The 16,763-nt window shown below is 42.1% G+C and overlaps 1 protein-coding gene across 5 annotated transcripts in view; it reads left to right on the plus strand.

The window, feature by feature from the left end:
• Nucleotides 1-16,763, plus strand: part of LOC134351808 (arf-GAP with SH3 domain, ANK repeat and PH domain-containing protein 1-like) — a 729,826-nt gene that overhangs the window by 699,915 nt on the left and 13,148 nt on the right. For all 5 annotated transcript variants that reach the window (XM_063058512.1, XM_063058513.1, XM_063058511.1 and 2 more), the window contains exons 27-29: nt 1,217-1,281; nt 3,187-3,713; nt 13,971-14,093. In XM_063058512.1, the coding sequence (XP_062914582.1) occupies nt 1,217-1,281; nt 3,187-3,713; nt 13,971-14,093 (715 nt within the window). The remainder of the gene's footprint in view (nt 1-1,216; nt 1,282-3,186; nt 3,714-13,970; nt 14,094-16,763) is intronic.

The raw sequence follows: 16,763 nt of genomic DNA on the forward strand, positions 1-16,763 counted from the left end.
CCAACAGTACACAAACAAGAGTACCTATTGTCAAGAGGCACAGCCACCGGGGTACTCTCTATTACCTGACTCTTCCCTCCAATTGCATATATCGAATAGATTTTTTAAAAATATGCAAAAACAGAAATACTGTATATTAAAAAAAGTGTCCAAAGCTTCAATGTCCATTTAGGAATCGGATGGCAGTGGGGAAGAAGCTGTTCTTGAATCGCTGAGTGTGTGCCTTCAGGCTTCTGTATCTCCTACCTGATGGTAACAGTGAAAAAAGGGCATGCCTGGGTGCTGGAGGTCCTTAATAATGGACACTGCCTTTCTGAGACACCGCTCCCTGAAGATGTCCTGAGTACTTTATAGGCTAGTACCCAAGATGGAGCTGACTAGATTTACAACCTTCTGCAGCTTCTTTTGGTCCTGTGCAGTAGTCCCTCCATACCAGACAGTAATGCAGCCTGTCAGAATGCTCTCCACGCTACAACTATAGAGGTTTTTGACATGCCAAATCTCTTCAATCTCCTAATATAGACACTGCCTTGCCTTGTTTATAACTACTGTACAGAGATATGCTGGGACCAGGTTAGATCCTCAGAGATCTTGACACCCAGGAATTTGAAACTGCTCACTCTCTCCACTTCTGATCCCTCTATGAGGATTGGTATGTGTTCCTTCGTCTTACCCTTTCTGAAGTTCACAATCAGCTCTTTCAGCTTACTGACATTGAGTGCCAGGTTGTTGCTGCGACACCATTCCACTAGTTGGCATATCTCACTCCTGTATGCCCTCTCGTCACCACCTCAGATTCTACCAACAATCGTTGTATTGTCAGCAAATTTGTAGATGGTATTTGAGCTATGCCTAGCCACACAATCATGTATATACAGAGAGTAGAGCAGTGGGCTAAGCCCACACCCCCGAGGTGCGCCAGTGTTGATCGTCAGCGAGGAGGATATGTTATCACCAATCCATACAGACTGTGGTCTTCCAGTTAGGAAGTCAAGGATCCAGTTGCAGAGGGAGGTACAAAGGTCTAGGTTCTCAATTTCTCAATCAGGATTGTGGGAATGATGGTATTAAAGGCTGAGCTACAGTATGTGCTGGAGTAACACATAATGGGAATTTCAAGAGAGTACTTATTTAAGTGACCTTTTATTTTATTTTTGGAGACAACATTCACTAAATGTTACCAATATTTTAACTGTTATCTATTTTACATTTACAGTACTGGAACTGGAACTACAAAGACTGCCTTAGGCCCCCGAGTACTTCCAAAACTACCTCAAAAGGGTAAGGTTAAAACTATGCTGCATCCAGATACTTAATCCCAGTATCGTCATACAGTTCTGTGCAGAAGTCTTAGGCGCATATGTATATAGTTAGAGTGCCAAAGACTTTTGCAGAGTACTATATTTGTCAACATGGAGTGGAGAGTGAATTTGTAAATCGGGCAAGAGCAAAGGATGTTGGGAATGGTGAGGATGGAGTGCCATAGGAGGTGGGGGAGGGGTGGCACAGGTGCAGACACACCCAGCCCTGAGGCAGCAGGCAAGGCCATTTGATTCCTAGCAATTGATTTATTGTTCATTACAGAATGTCTCTCTAGTACTTTCTGCTCACTCCGCTCTCCTTTCCCCTTTTCTCAACCATGATTTCCCCTCTCGCTGCCCCCTTCCCACTCTTCAGTCCACAGTAAAGATCCATATTAGAATCAAGTTTGTCATCATTCACATTACTGACTTTTCCACATTACTGTATTTTTCAGAAGTATTTCTTTCTTTAGAGCTTTTCTTCACTGATGTGCATTATTTGCTATTATTAATGTCTATACAGAACAGGAATCTAGTTACCTTAAAGTCTTGTCTAAAATATATATAGTATGTCTAGTAGGGGTATAGATAGAGTAAATAGAAGCAGGCTTTTTCCACTGAGGTTGGGTGAGACTAGAAATGGAGGGGTCATGTGTTAAGGTGAAAGGTGAAATGTTTAAGGAAAACACGAGGGGGAGAGAATGTACGTTTGTAGAACAAGCTGCTAGTGGAAGTGGTGGATAGAGTTTGATGTCGATGTTTGGATAGGTACATAGATGGGAGGGGATATGGAGGGCTATAGGTCGATGGAACTAGGCAGAATAATAGTTCAGGACGGACTAGATGGGTTGAAGAGCCTGGTTCTGTGATGTAGTAACACACACAAAATGTTGGAGGAACTCAGCAGGCGAGACAGCAGCGATGGAAAAGTGTAAACAGTCGATGTTTTGAGCTGAGACCCTTCATCAGCTTGGCTGCTGAGTTCCTCCAGCATTTTGTGTATGTTTCTTGGATTTCCTGCATCTGCAGATTTTCTCTTGTCTATAAAGTAGTTTCTATCACTCAATATGTCATTCTCTACCAACAATGACAAGTTTGCCTGATAGATTTAACTTTACCTTTGTGAAAGGGCACAAATGCTCAGAAAGCATTGTCACAAAAGGAGACAGTCATACCTTTGCAAAATTCTACATCGTTTGGACAACTAAGCTAGTTCCCATACCACTTTCCATTATAGATCTGAACTTCTCAAAATTTTTATAGTTCTCAGAAAGATTCCTCAAAGAGCTGGTATTGTGGCCGGTTCCAGATCTCATTGGTGTTTAGAAGAATATGTCACCCATATATAAACCTCAATTTGGAAAAATTGGAGAAAAAAACACAAATCTGCAGTTCTAATGATAGAACATCATTAGAGAAGTAGTCTTGAATTTGGAGACCAGTTCTGCTTGCTAAAAATAAGAATTAAAATCATTGCTTGAGTTGTATTCACATCCCAGTTTTGCAGTTCTGCTAAGACATGAAACTGCCTCATAAGACAGCAGTCCTTGTTGGGAATATTAGGAATCAGATGGTGAATGGTTGGATTACTGTCATGGGATATTGAGAGACAGTGAAAATCCCCATTTCTGTTGAATGAAAGCTTGAGAAACATCAAATAAAATGGTATGTATGTGTTAAAATAAGGATCTTGTATTTCAGTTTTAAAGCACCAGGTAATTTTTTTTAAACCTCTTATTACATTTCTGATTTTTGTGAAGTGAGATCCTTAACTGTATATTTGGTGGTGTTTGCTGAATGAAAAGTTTTATTTATTGCTTTGTTTTTTAATTATAGTCAAGATCTTGATCACCTAACTAATGACTACATTCATTTTTATTGCTAGTGTCCCTGAGAAAGATTGATAGTATTCATCACAGTTCAGTCGATAAGTCCAGTACAGAGACCTTCCAGAAGCCGTCACATACAGGGGACCTGCCCCAGAAGCCACCTCCCGGGGACTTGCCCCAGAAGCCACCTCCCGGGGACTTGCCCCAGAAGCCACCTCCCGGGGACTTGCCCCAGAAGCCGTCACATACAGGGGACCTGCCCCAGAAGCCGCCTCCCGGGGACCTGCCCCAGAAGCCGTCACATATAGGGGACCTGCCCCAGAAGCCACCTCCCGGGGACCTGCCCCAGAAGCCCAAAGACCTGCCACCAAAACCACAATCAGGAGACATCCCACAAAAACCCCATACAGAAGCCCTCCAAAGGCATCAGTCTGGGGAGGCGTCTCAGAAACCTCAAGCTGAAGAGATTTCTCCAAAACCACTTACTGGAGACACACCACAGAAACAGCCAATTGATGATATGAATGATACGTTGTCCAGTCTGCCCGAGACTCCAGTGCCTCTGCCACGAAAAATAAATACAGTAAGTTTTGCATCTCCTCCCCCCCCATTATGAATTTTGTTTACATTTTTTAAAAATTACTTTGTACAGAAAAGTACCTCAATCATGCTGATATAGAAAAATAATTACATATGCAGTACTTCTGAGAACTTCACACTTTTATTCTTCTGAGTTTTAGGCTTCCATTTACTGTGGATAATAGCTTTTCTCTCAATAACTGGGAAAAGAATTTCAGGATGTACAAACCCCATTTCCAGAAAAGTTGGGATATTTTCCAAAATGCAATAAAAACAAAAATCTGTGATGTGTTAATTCACGTGAACCTTTATTTAACTGACAGAAGTACAAAGAAAAGATTTTCAATAGTTTTACTGACCAACTTAATTGTATTTTGTAAACATACACAAATTTAGAATTTGATGGCTGCAACACACACAACAAAAATTGGGACAGAGTTAAAATGAGATTAAAAAGTGCACAGAATATTCAAGTAACACCGGTTTGGAAGACTCCACATTAAGCAGGCTAATTGGTAGCAGGTGAGGTATCATGACTGGGTATAAAAGTAGCGTCCATCAAAGGCTCAGTCTTTGCAAGCAAGGATGGGTCGTGGCTCACCCCTTTGTGCCAAAATTCGTGAGAGAATTGTTAGTCAGTTCAAAAGGAACATTTCTCAACACAAGATTGCAGAGAATTTAGGTCTTTCAACATCTACTGTACATAATATTGTGAAAAGGTTCAGAGAATTCAGAGACTTCTCAGTGCGTAAAGGGCAAGGTCGGAAACCACTGTTGAATGCGCGTGATCTTCAAGTCCTCAGGCGGCAATGCCTAAGAAACCGTCATGCTACTTTGACAATTATAGCCACCTGGGCTCGGGAGTACTTCGGAAAACCATTGTCACTCAACACAATCCGTCGCTGCATCCAGAAATGCAACTTGAAACTGTATTACGCAAGGAGGAAGCCATACATCAACTCTATGCAGTAACGCTGGCGAGTTCTCTGGGCCCGAGCTCATCTCAGATGGACCGAAAGACTGTGGAACTCTGTGCTGCGGTCAGATAAGTCCACATTTCAGCTAGTTTTTGGAAAAAACGGGCGTCGAGTTCTCCGTGCCAAAGATGAAAACAACCATCCAGATCGTTATCAGCGAAAGGTGCAAAAGCCAGCATCTGTGATGGTATGGGGGTGCATCAGTGCCCACGGCATGGGTGAGTTGCATGTATGTGAAGGTACCATTGACTCTGAGGCGTATATTAGGATCTTAGAGAGACATATGTTGCCATCAAGGCGACGTCTCTTCCCGGGACGTCCATGCTTATTTCAGCAGGACAATGCCAGACCACATTCTGCACGGGCTACAAAAGCGTGGCTTTGTAGACACAGAGTGCGTGTGCTTGACTGGCCTGCTGCCAGTCCAGATCTATCACCTCTAACTCCTATTGAAAATGTATGGCGCATCATGAAGAGGAGAATCAGACAACAGAGACCATGGACTGTTGAGCAGCTGAAGTCTTATATCAAGCAAGAATGGACAAAATTTCCAATTGCAAATCTACTACAATTAGTATCCTTAGTTCCAAAACAAATAAAAAGTGTTATTAAAAGGAAAGGTGATGTAACACAAGGGTAAACATGCCTCTGTCCCAACTTTTGTTGAGTGTGTTGCAGCCATCAAATTCTAAATTTGTGTATGTTTACAAAATACAATTAAGTTGGTCAGTAAAACTATTGAAAATCTTTTCTTTGTACTTTCGTCAGTTAAATAAAGTTTCATGTGAATTAACATATCACAGGTTTTTGTTTTTATTGCATTTTGGAAAATATCCCAACTTTTCTGGAAATGGGGTTTGTATATTGTATACGTTTCTCAGACATTAAATGTACCTATTGAAACTTTTTAGCTTGGCTAAATTTTGAAAATTCTGCTAACTCTTGTTCATCCATGGAATGTGATTGGATTGGGAGCTTTTTCTAGAATTCAAATTAGGCAACTACGAAGGAATGTTCCCATGAACATAAGACAATAAGAAAGCAGAACTGAAGAAGTCATTCAGCCACTTGGCCTGCTATTCTATTCAATATGGCCATGACTAATCCAACTTTCCTCAAGTTCTCTCTCCATCCTATACCTATAACCCTTGATTCCCTTATTGTTTGCCACCTTTGAGATATTTATATGTATTCTACTTCCATAACTTTTGCAGAAACAGAGTCAAACAGCATGGGAGCAAATCATTTGGCCTATCATGTCCATGCTGAAGACTGGGCACTGATCCACATTAACCTCCTCTTCCAGCCCTTGTGCTATACCCTTCAATGGGTTGGCAATTCTAATCTTACTGTGGGTACAACTTAAATGATGTGATCATAATTTACTGTATATCCCTCCATTCCCTATGTCCATCTTCAATACTTAGTCATAGTCATACTTTATTGATCCCGAGGGAAATTGGTTTTCGTTACGGTTGCACCATAAATAATTAAATAGTAATAAAACCATAAATAATTAAATAGTAATATGTAAATTATGCCAGGAAATAAGTCCAGGACCAGCCTATTGGCTCAGGGTGTCTGACCCTCCAAGGGAGGAGTTGTAAAGTTTGATGGCCACAGGCAGGAATGACTTCCTATGACGCTCTGTGTTGCATCTCGGTGGAATGAGTCTTACTTAAGTAGTAAAAGAAAATTCAAAGAGGAAGTTAAGTTTATTAGGAATAATGGTGGGGTGTTAAACTAATGCAGAGAAGGACATAGTGGATACTCCTATTTTGCTAAACTATTCACCTGTGAAGATGTTAGCAATATGCCAGTAAATGTAGAGGAAAAATAAGGTTGTTTTAAGTGACTTAAATATCTTAGAAAGTGAGGTGCTGCTTCATCTGAAAATGCTGAAAGTTAATAAATCTCCAGGGCCAGACAATAATGTATCCAAGGGTACCTGGAGGTTTGTGATTATATATACAAACCTCTAACAAAAATTTTTCAAAATTCATTGAAGACTTGTGAAATCCCCAAGGACAGGAAATGGGCTAATGTTGTCTCAGTATATAAGTAGGGTGACAGCACTGACACTGACCCTGGTAACTATAGACCAGTAAACTTAACGTGTATTGCAGGTAAGATTGAGGAAACAATAATAAAGAATGAGATGGAAAAGCAGCTGATAAGAACAGGCATGTTAGGAGAAAGCCAGCATGGGTTTAGAAATTGTGTTTTACTAATGTACTATTATCGTGTTTTATTACTATGAAGAGGCAACTAAAATTTATAATGGTAGAGCAGAAGATATAATTTACTTGGACTTTCAGAAGGCTTTTGACAAGGTACCCCACAAGAGATTAATAATCAAATTATAGGAGGTAGGGATTCAGGGTAGGGTGTGTGAATGGGTGCAGAATTGGCTCAAGAATAGAAAACAATGAGTATGGTGATGTTAAAAGTGGGGCTCTGCAGGGATTAGTTTAGGGATCAGGTTATGGGGAGATTTTAGACTAACATCAGGAAGCATTTCTTTACACAGTGGGATGTGAACATTAACGAACTATCTAGTTATGTATTTGAGAGTAATACTTTAGACACTTTCAAATCTAAACTCAATAGTTATTTCAACAACCTGTATGAATAGGAATTTGGCAAGCTTTGTTGAGCGGATCGGCCTGTTCTTGTCAGGAACTTTATAATGTCCTATCTAAAAGGCGCTTAAACACCACTATAGTATGTGTTTCCATCAGCTTTCACTCTCTGGCCATAAGACATAGGAGCAGTCCCATTGAATCTGCTCCGTCATTTCCCCCTTAGTCCCATTCTCTTGCCTTCTCCCATAATCTTTCATATCCTGACTAATCAAGGACCTATCAACCTCCACCTTAAATGCATCCAGTGACTTGGCTTCCACAGATTCACCACCCTCTGGCTAAAAACAATTTCTCCTCATCACTGTTTTAAATGGATGTCCCTCCATTTTGAGGCTGTGCCCTCTGGTCCTAGACTCACCCACCAAAGGAAACATCCTCTTCACCTCTGCTCCACCTCGGCCTTTCAACATTTGATAGGTTTCAATGAGATCCCCCTTCAAATTCCAGCAAGTACAATCCCCAGAGCCTTCTGTTGCTGCTCATATGATGATCCTTTCTCAAATAAGGGGCCCAAAACTGCTCATAATGCTCCAAGTGAGGCCTCACCAGTACCTTATACAGCCTCAGCAGTACATCTTTGCTTTTATATTGTAATCTTCTTGAAATGAATGCTAACGTTGCATTCGCCTTCCTCACCACTATTTCGAACTGCAAATTAACCTTTAGGGAATCCTGCACAAGGACTCCCAAATTCCTCAGAACCTTGAATTTTTGAATTTTCTTCCGTTAAGAAAATGGTGTATCTTTATTACTTATGGCAAAGTGCATGACCATACACTTCCCGACACTGTATTCCATCTGCCACGTCTTTTCGCATTCTCCTAATCTATTTAATTCCTTCCGCAGCCTCTCTACTTCCTCAACACTACCTGCCCCTCCACCTATCTTTGTATCATCACAAACTTGGCCACAAAGCCGTCTATTTCATCATCCAAGTAGGTGACATACAATGTAAAAAAGAAGCAACCCCAACACCGACCTCGGTGGAACACCATTAGTCACTGGCAGCCAATCCGAAAAGGGTCCCTTTATTCTTAATCTGCTTCCTACCGATCAGCCAATGCTCTATCCATGCTAGTGATACCATGGCTCTTAACCTGTTTGGCAGCTTCATGTGCAGCACCTTGTCAAAGGCCTTCTGAGAATCCAACTACACAATATCCATCAATTCTCCTTTGTCTATCCTGTTTGTTATTTCTTCAAAGAATTCCAACACATTTGTCAGACAAGATTTTTCCTCTTTGCAAGAAAATGTGGCTTGCACCACATCACCTGTAAACTCTCCCCTTTCACCTTAAATGTGTGTCCACTAGTATTTGATATATCTATCCTGGGATTCTAATAATGTACTCTATCTATGCCTCTCATAGTATTATAAACTTCTATCAGGTCTCCCTCCATGTTTCTCCAACCGATCCTTATAAGTCGTGCACTCAGAATCAGAATCAGGTTTATTATCACTGGCATGTGACGTGAAATTTGTTAACTTAGCAGCAGCAGTTCGATGCAATACGTAATCTAGCAGAGAGAGAGAAAAAAATAATAAATAAAATAAAACATAATAAATAAACAACTAAATTAATTATGTATATTGAATAGATCTTTTTTAATGTGCAAAAACAGAAATAGTGTTTTTAAAAAAAGGTGAGGTAGTGTCCAAAGCTTCAGTGTCCATTTAGGAATCGGATGGCAGAGGGGAAGAAGCTGTTCCTGAATCACTGAGTGTGTGCCTTCAGGCTTCTGTACCTCCCACTTGATGGTAACAGTGAGAAAAGAGCATGCCCTTAATAATGGACGCTGCCTTTCTGAGACACCGCTCCCTAAAGATGTCCTGGGTACTTTGTAGGCTAGTGCCCAGGATGGAGCTGACCAGATTTAGAAACCTTCTGCAGCTTCTTTCAGTCCTGTGAAGTAGCCCTCCATACAAGACAGTGATGCAGCCTGGCAGAATGCTCTCCATGGTACAACTACAGAAGTTTTTGAGTGTATTTGGTACATGCCAAATCTCTTCAAACTCCTAATAAAGTATAGCCGCTGTCTTGCGTTATTTATGACTACGTCAATATGTTGAGACCAGGTTAGATTCTCAGAGACCTTGACACTCAGGAACTTGAAGCTGCTCACTCTCTCCGCTTCTGATCCCTCTGTGAGGATTGGTAGGTGCTCCTTCGTCTTACCCTTCCTGAAGTTCACAATCAACTCTTTCAGCTTACTGACATTGAGTGCCAGGTTGTTGCTGTGACACCACTCCACTAGTTGGCATATCTCACTCCTGTATGCCCTCTCGTCACCACCTGAGATTCTACCAACAATGGTTGTATCGTCAGCAAATTTGTAGATGGTACTTGAGCTATGCCTAGCCACACAGTCATGTGTATATGAGTGGTGCAGTGGGCTAAGCACACACCCCTGAGGTGCGCCAGTGTTGATCGTCCGCGAGGAGGAGATGTTATCACCAATCAGCACAGACTGTGGTCTTCTGGTTAGGCAGTCAAGGATCCAATTGCAGAGGGAGGTACAGAGGCCCAGGTTCTACAACTTCTCAATCAGGATTGTGGGAATGGTGGTATTAAATACAGAGCTATCGTCAATGAATAGCATCCTGTCGTAGGTGTTTGTGTGGTCCAGGTGGTCTAAATCCGTATGGAGAACCATTGAGATTGCATCTGCTGTTGACCTATTGTGGTGATAGGCAAACTGCAATGGGTCCAGGTCCTTGCTGAGGCAGGAGGTCAGTCTAGTCATAACCAACCTCTCAAAGCATTTCATCACTATCGATGTGAGTGCTACCGGTGGATAGTCATTAAGGCAGCCCACATTATTATTCTTTGGCACTGGTATAATATTTGCCTTTTTGAAGCAAGTGGGAACTTCTGCCTGTAGCAGTGAGAGGTTGAAAATGTCCTTGAATACTCCCGCTAGGTGGTTGGCACAGGTTTTCAGAGCCTTACTAGGTACCCCATCGGGACCTTCTGCCTTGCGAGGGTTCACTCTCTTTAAAGACAGTCTAACATCGGCCTCTGAGACAGAGATCACAGGGTCATCAGGTGCAGCAGGGATCTTCACAGCTGTCATAGTGTTCTCCCTTTCAAAGCGTGCATAGAAGGCGTTGAGTTCATCTGGTAGTGAAGCATCGCTGCCATTCATACTATGGGGTTTCACTTTGTAGGAAGTATTGTCCCACAAACCCTGCCAGAGTTGCCGTGCATTCGACATCACCTCCAATGTCGTTCAAAATTGTCTCTTCACCCTTGAAATAGCCCTCCGCAAATCATGCCTGGTTTTCTGGTACAGACCTGGGTCGCCAGACTTGAATGCCACAGATCTAGCCTTCAGCAGACGACATACCTCCTGGTTCATCCATGGCTTTTGGTTTGGGAATGTACAGTAAATCTTTGTAGGCAAACACTCATCCACATAGGTTTTAATGAAGTCGGTAACAGCTGCAGCATACTCATCCAGATTCAAAGATAAATCCCTGAATACAGTCCACTCCACCAATTCAAAGCAGTCCTGTAGACGATCCTGTGCTTCCCTTGTCCAAACCTTCTTGGTCCTCACTGCTGGTGCTGCAGTCTTCAGTCTCTGCCTATACTCAGGGAGTAGAAATACGGCTAGGTGATCAGACTTCCCGAAGTGAGGGCGTGGAATAGCACAGTAGGCATTCTTGATGGTGGTGTAACAACTCTAATCCATATGGCATCCTGTAAACATCTTCTGCTCTATTATCAAAGCCTCCACATGCTTGTAATGGGGCAACCAGAATTACACACAAAATTCCAAGTGTACCTAACTAAAATTTTATATAGCAACTGTTCTGGTAGTTAATGGTTTACTCCTTTGCCACTCAGTTAGCTACTCCCACAAGGGAGGAGTTCACATATTGTACAAGCAACATTATCAGTTAAGTTCAGGTGAATATCCTACAAAGCTGGCATCCTGGTGTGCTCTGCACTCTCCCTCAATATCGAACACAACAGCTACAAATGTGGTTTTCTTACTTTTATGCTCCGTGACCCAACAAATACAAGTATGCCATATACTTTGTCATCCTATCTATTTGTGTGAGAGGTGATCTTTAAATACATTACACTCAGAACAAAGGGATATCCTCCTGAGTCTGATATAAAAGATTTCTTCTCTCGAGTGAATCAACTTTATTCGCCATACACGTTGACAGGTATTAGGAATTTGTTGTGATGTATTGGCACAACATGTAAAAAAATACAACATTTAACAATTTTAAAGAATAAAGAATTATAATGAAGTTAGAGGTTAAAGTACAGATATGCAATAAAATGTGCATTAAAATATATGTAACCCTTTCACCATTGCTCGTAACAAACTTGGCTCATTAGCTAACTTTGGCTAAGATTCACGTGACTCAGTATCGCATGAGTAATGGTGAGAAGGCCACTTTCAATAAACAACACATGTCTAGGGTCACTATGATTCGGGTTCAACCAAACAGGAAAGTTGGAATGTTCCAATAAAGGAATGAAAATTATGGTGAAAGCTGTGTAAATACCCCCCTGTGCAAAGTTATTATTCACCAGGAAATAACAGATTGTACACTGGCGTAGAATTACAGTGGAAGTGTTTACAGAAATTTCAACTTTTAACAAACAGCTGCGGGGGTGGGGGGCAAAAATGTACCCAATACGGTTAAACCAGTCTAAATGTGCACATAAATGTTGGGGCTCATTTCTGAGGTAGTCAGGTGCTTCGCTTTGATTACTTACATGCTGAACCCACATTCTGTGTGAAAGACACCAGCCATAGTTCTGCCTTCCCTTGAAGACCATTTTGAACCAATGGAGTATTGGCACTTCCTCCTTGGATCCATTCGTCTGCACGAAGCACTTATTACAACAGGGTCTCTCCTTTGAGCAGCGTTCTCTAAGCATCTTCCTTTGTGCTCCAATCTGCTCCTCCTGCCAACCAAAGACACAAAGCCAGAACCCTGTCCTTAAGAAATCTTTTCCCGCCCAGCTCTCTCAGCATTGGACTGGACAGAATGTTACAGCACATTACCAAGATAAACCCAATTGGCTGACACAACATTTCCAAGTTGAGCAAACGGCTCCTGCTATCAACCAAAGCCAAAACACTGGTCTATAAAGTTTAACTAACTGAACATACTGCTTTTGCAGAAAACTGCTGAAATACCTAATAGCATAGCAGTAGAAATATAGGGCATTACACACAAATACCAGCACGTATTTACAGTGCAGTGATGAGGGGACTAACTCAAATGGTTGATTAGATCAACCATTCAAGTACCACAGTGGTGTAGCAATTTGTGCAACACTATTACAGCTTGAAAAGTTCCAGAGATCAATTCTGGCACCATTTTATAAGGAGTCTCTGTACATTCTCCCCGTGGAATGCGTGGGTTTTTCCCAGGTGCTCTGGTTTCCTCCTGCAGTTTAAAGATATGCTGGGTAGATTAATTGGTCATTGTAAATTGACCTGTGATGAGGTTATGGTTAATTCGGGTTGTAGGGTTGCTGGGGCAGCGTGGTCAGAAAGAGGTTTCAAAGGTACATTTAATGTCAGAGAACTGTATACAATATACATTCTGAAATACTTTTTCTTCGCAACCATCCACAAAAACAGACAATCTCCCTCCCTCACCAGCAAAAAAAAAGCATCACTAAATTAATTAATTAACTACCTGGAGCAGAAACTTAAGATGTTGTGCAGTTTTTGTTTTAATAGCCCTATAGTACTTTACAGAAGGATGCTTTTAGAAAGGCAGTTTGCTGGGTGGATAGTGTTCACAATGATTTTTCTTGACCATTCCTTTATCCTGAATGCATGCAACTGGTGCAGTGATGGTAGACTTAAAGAACCATAATAAACTTAACAGATATAGTTTCCATCATGCTGACACTGCTTGATCAGGTTATGACTTTGCTGTTACCTCCTTAATTCAGAAAAATTTCCAATAGTGAACATTAGGCTAACCCGTTTATAGCTGTTTTTAATTAATTTTCCAAGAGGTGAAGTCAATCCATTACTAGAGTCTTTGATATGTCAATAACAGGCCATACAGGATAGGCCAAGGATCTTGTGGCAGAAGGTAGAGGCAATCCCATCAGCAAGTAGTCTCAATGATGCCACAACCTGTCCTATTTTATTTCAGATTTCTATCTTGTGCAATTGGACTCATTTGCAAATAGATCATTATAGCACAGCACAGGTCCATCAGCCCGTGATGCTGTGCCAACATTATAATCCACTCTAAGATCGTTACTGGGCTGGGAGAAAGACACTGGCTAGCCATTTGATCTATACCTCTTATCATCTTGTACACCTCAAGCAAGTCACTTCTTATCCTCCATTTCAGAGAGAGTGAAGCCCTGGCTCACTCAACCTATCCTCATAAAACATGGTATAATGCCAGGCAACATCCTGGTAAATCTCCTTTGCATCCTCTCTACAGCTTGCACGTCCTTACTATAATGAGGCAACAATGTTCATATTATTTCAGAATTCTGCAGGACATAGCATCAAAGTAGTGCCATTAACATATTCCATTATTTGTTATATTTAAATATTGAAGAAATACTGTAATTGTAATCTATAACAGAAGGACACTCATATGCTTACAATAATCATGCCTTGCTTTTGTAGGCAAAGAATAAAATCCGACGAGTGAAAACCATATATGACTGCCAGGCAGATAATGATGATGAACTTACATTTATTGAGGGAGAGGTAATAGTTGTAACTGGTGAAGAAGACCAGGAATGGTGGGTAAGTATTTAAGAGCAATAGTTCTGCAATATTGAGCTTTTATTCTTTGTTCATTGGGAATTTGAAATGGAGGAAACTGTATGGTAGTGTAGCGGTTAGCGTAATGCTTTCCAACGCCAGCGATCCAAGTCTGATTTCCACTACTGTCTGTAAGGTACTTGTACATTCTCACGGTGTGTGAATTTCCTGGTTGTGCTCCGGTTTCCTCCCACATTCCAAAGACACTGGTGAAGGTGAGTAGGTTGTGGGCATGCTACGTTGGTGTCGGAAGCTTGGTTACACTTGCAAGCTGTGAACTATGTTGGTCCTGACACAGATGACACATTTTACTGTATATTTTGATGTACATACGATAAATAATCTTTAAAAATCTCTTTATCTTTGTAAAACTGTCAATCTTTGCTGTCACAACTTTGGCTGCAATTTTTAAGACCATAAGGCAGAGGAGCAGAATTTGGCCCATCGAGTCTGCTCCACCATTCAATCATGGCGGATCCTTTTCTCCCCTCCTCAGCCCCACTAAATCGGCTGTTTCCCCGTAACTTTAGATGCTGTGTCCAAACAAGAACCTATCAAGCTCTGCCTTAAATACACCCAACGACCTGGCCTCTACAGCTGTCTGTGGTGGTAAATTTCACAAATTCTCTGCATCTCTGTTTTAAATGGACATTCCTCAACATTTGAAACATCTCAATAAGACCCCCCCTCATCCTTCTAAGTTCCACCAAGTACAGACCTAGAGCCATCAAATATTCCTAAAATGATTTACAATAGTATTGGAGAGAGATAGGAACAGACAAGTTAGAAAAGCATTTAATTGGAGTAAAGGGAATTATTAGGCAATCAGGCAGGAAATTGGAGGCTTAAATTGGAAACATGTTCTCAGGGAAAAGCACGGAAGAAATGTTGCAGATATTCAGGGAATATTTGTGTGGAGTTCTGTATAGGTACATTCCAATGAGACAGGGAAGTTATGGTAGGGTACAGGAACCGTGGTGTACAAAGGCTGTAATAAATCCAGTCAAGAAAAACAATCCATGTTCCAAACCTATACTGGTATCTGTTCCCTACTTTTCCTTCGCTACATCGACGACTGCATTGGCACTACTTCCTGCACACATGCTGAGCTCGTTGACTTCATTAACTTTGCCTCCAGCTTTCACCATGCCCTCAAGTTTACCTGGTCCATTTCCGACACCTCCCTCCCCTTTTTAGATCTTTCTGTCTCTATCTCTGGAGACAGCTTATCTACTGATGTCTACTATAAGCCTACAGACTCTCACAGCTATCTGGACTATTCCTCTTCTCACCCTCTCTCTTGCAAAACTGCCATCCCCTTCTCACGATTCCTCCGTCTCCGCCGCATCTGCTCTCAGGATGAGGCTTTTCATTCCAGGACGGGGGAGATGTCCTCCTTTTTTAAAGGAAGGGGCTTCCCTTCCTCCACCATCAACTCTGCTCTCAAACGCATCTCTCCCATTTCACGCACATCTGCTCTCACCCCATCCTTCCGCCACCCCACTAGGAATAGGGTTCCCCTGGTCCTCATCTACCACCCCACCAGCCTCCGGGTCCAACATATTATTCTCTCTAACTTCCGCCACCTCCAACGGGATCCCACCACTAAGCACATCTTTCCCTCCCCCTATCTCTCTGCTTTCCACAGGGATTGCTCCCTACGTGACTCCCTTGTCCATTCGTCCCCCCCATCCCTCCCCACTGATCTCCCTCCTGGCACTTATCCTTGTAAGCGGAACAAGTGTTACACATGCCCTTACACTTCCTCCCTCACTACCACTCAGGGCCCCAGACAGTCCTTCCAGGTGAGGCGACACTTCACCTGTGAGTCGGCTGGCATGATATACTGCGTCCGGTGCTCCCGATGCAGCCTTCTATATATTGGTGAGACCCGGCGCAGACTGGGAGACAGTTTCACTGAACACCTACGCTCTATCTGCCAAAGAAAGCACGATCTCCCATTGGCCACACATATTAATTCCAGGTCCCATTCCCATTTTGATATGGCTATCCACGGCTTCCTCTACTGACAAGATGAAGCCACGCTCAGGTTGGAGGAACAACACCTTATATTCCGTTAGGGTAGCCTGCAACCTGATGGCATGAACATTAACTTCCGTTAATGCCCCTCGTACCCCATCCATTATTTATTTATTTATTATTATTATGTAATATATATATATTCTTCTTCTCTCTCTCCTTTTTCTCCCTCTGTCCCTCTCACTATACTCCTTGCCCATCCTCTGGGCTTCACCCCTCCCCCTTTTCTTTCTCCCTAGGCCTCCTGTCCCATGATCCTCTCATATCCCTTTTGCCAATCACCTGTCCAGCTCTTGGCTCCATCCCTCCCCATCCTGTTTTCTCCTCTCGTTTTGGATCTCCCCCTCCCTCTCCCACTTTCAAATCTCTTACTAGCTCTTCTTTCAGTTAGTCCTGACAAAGGGTCTCAGCCTGAAACATCATCTGTACCTCTTCCTAGAGATACTGCCTGACCTGCTGTGTTCTCCCAGCAACTTTTATGTGTGTTGCTTGAAATTCCAGCATCTGCAGATTTCCTCGTGTTTGCAAGAAGAAAAGTAAAGCTTACAAAAGGTTCAGAGAGCTGGGTAATGTTAGAGATCTAGAAGATTGTTAGGCTAATAGGAAGGAGCT

This window comes from Mobula hypostoma, chromosome 9 (genome assembly GCF_963921235.1).
Source record: "Mobula hypostoma chromosome 9, sMobHyp1.1, whole genome shotgun sequence".
Lineage (NCBI taxonomy): Eukaryota > Metazoa > Chordata > Chondrichthyes > Myliobatiformes > Myliobatidae > Mobula > Mobula hypostoma.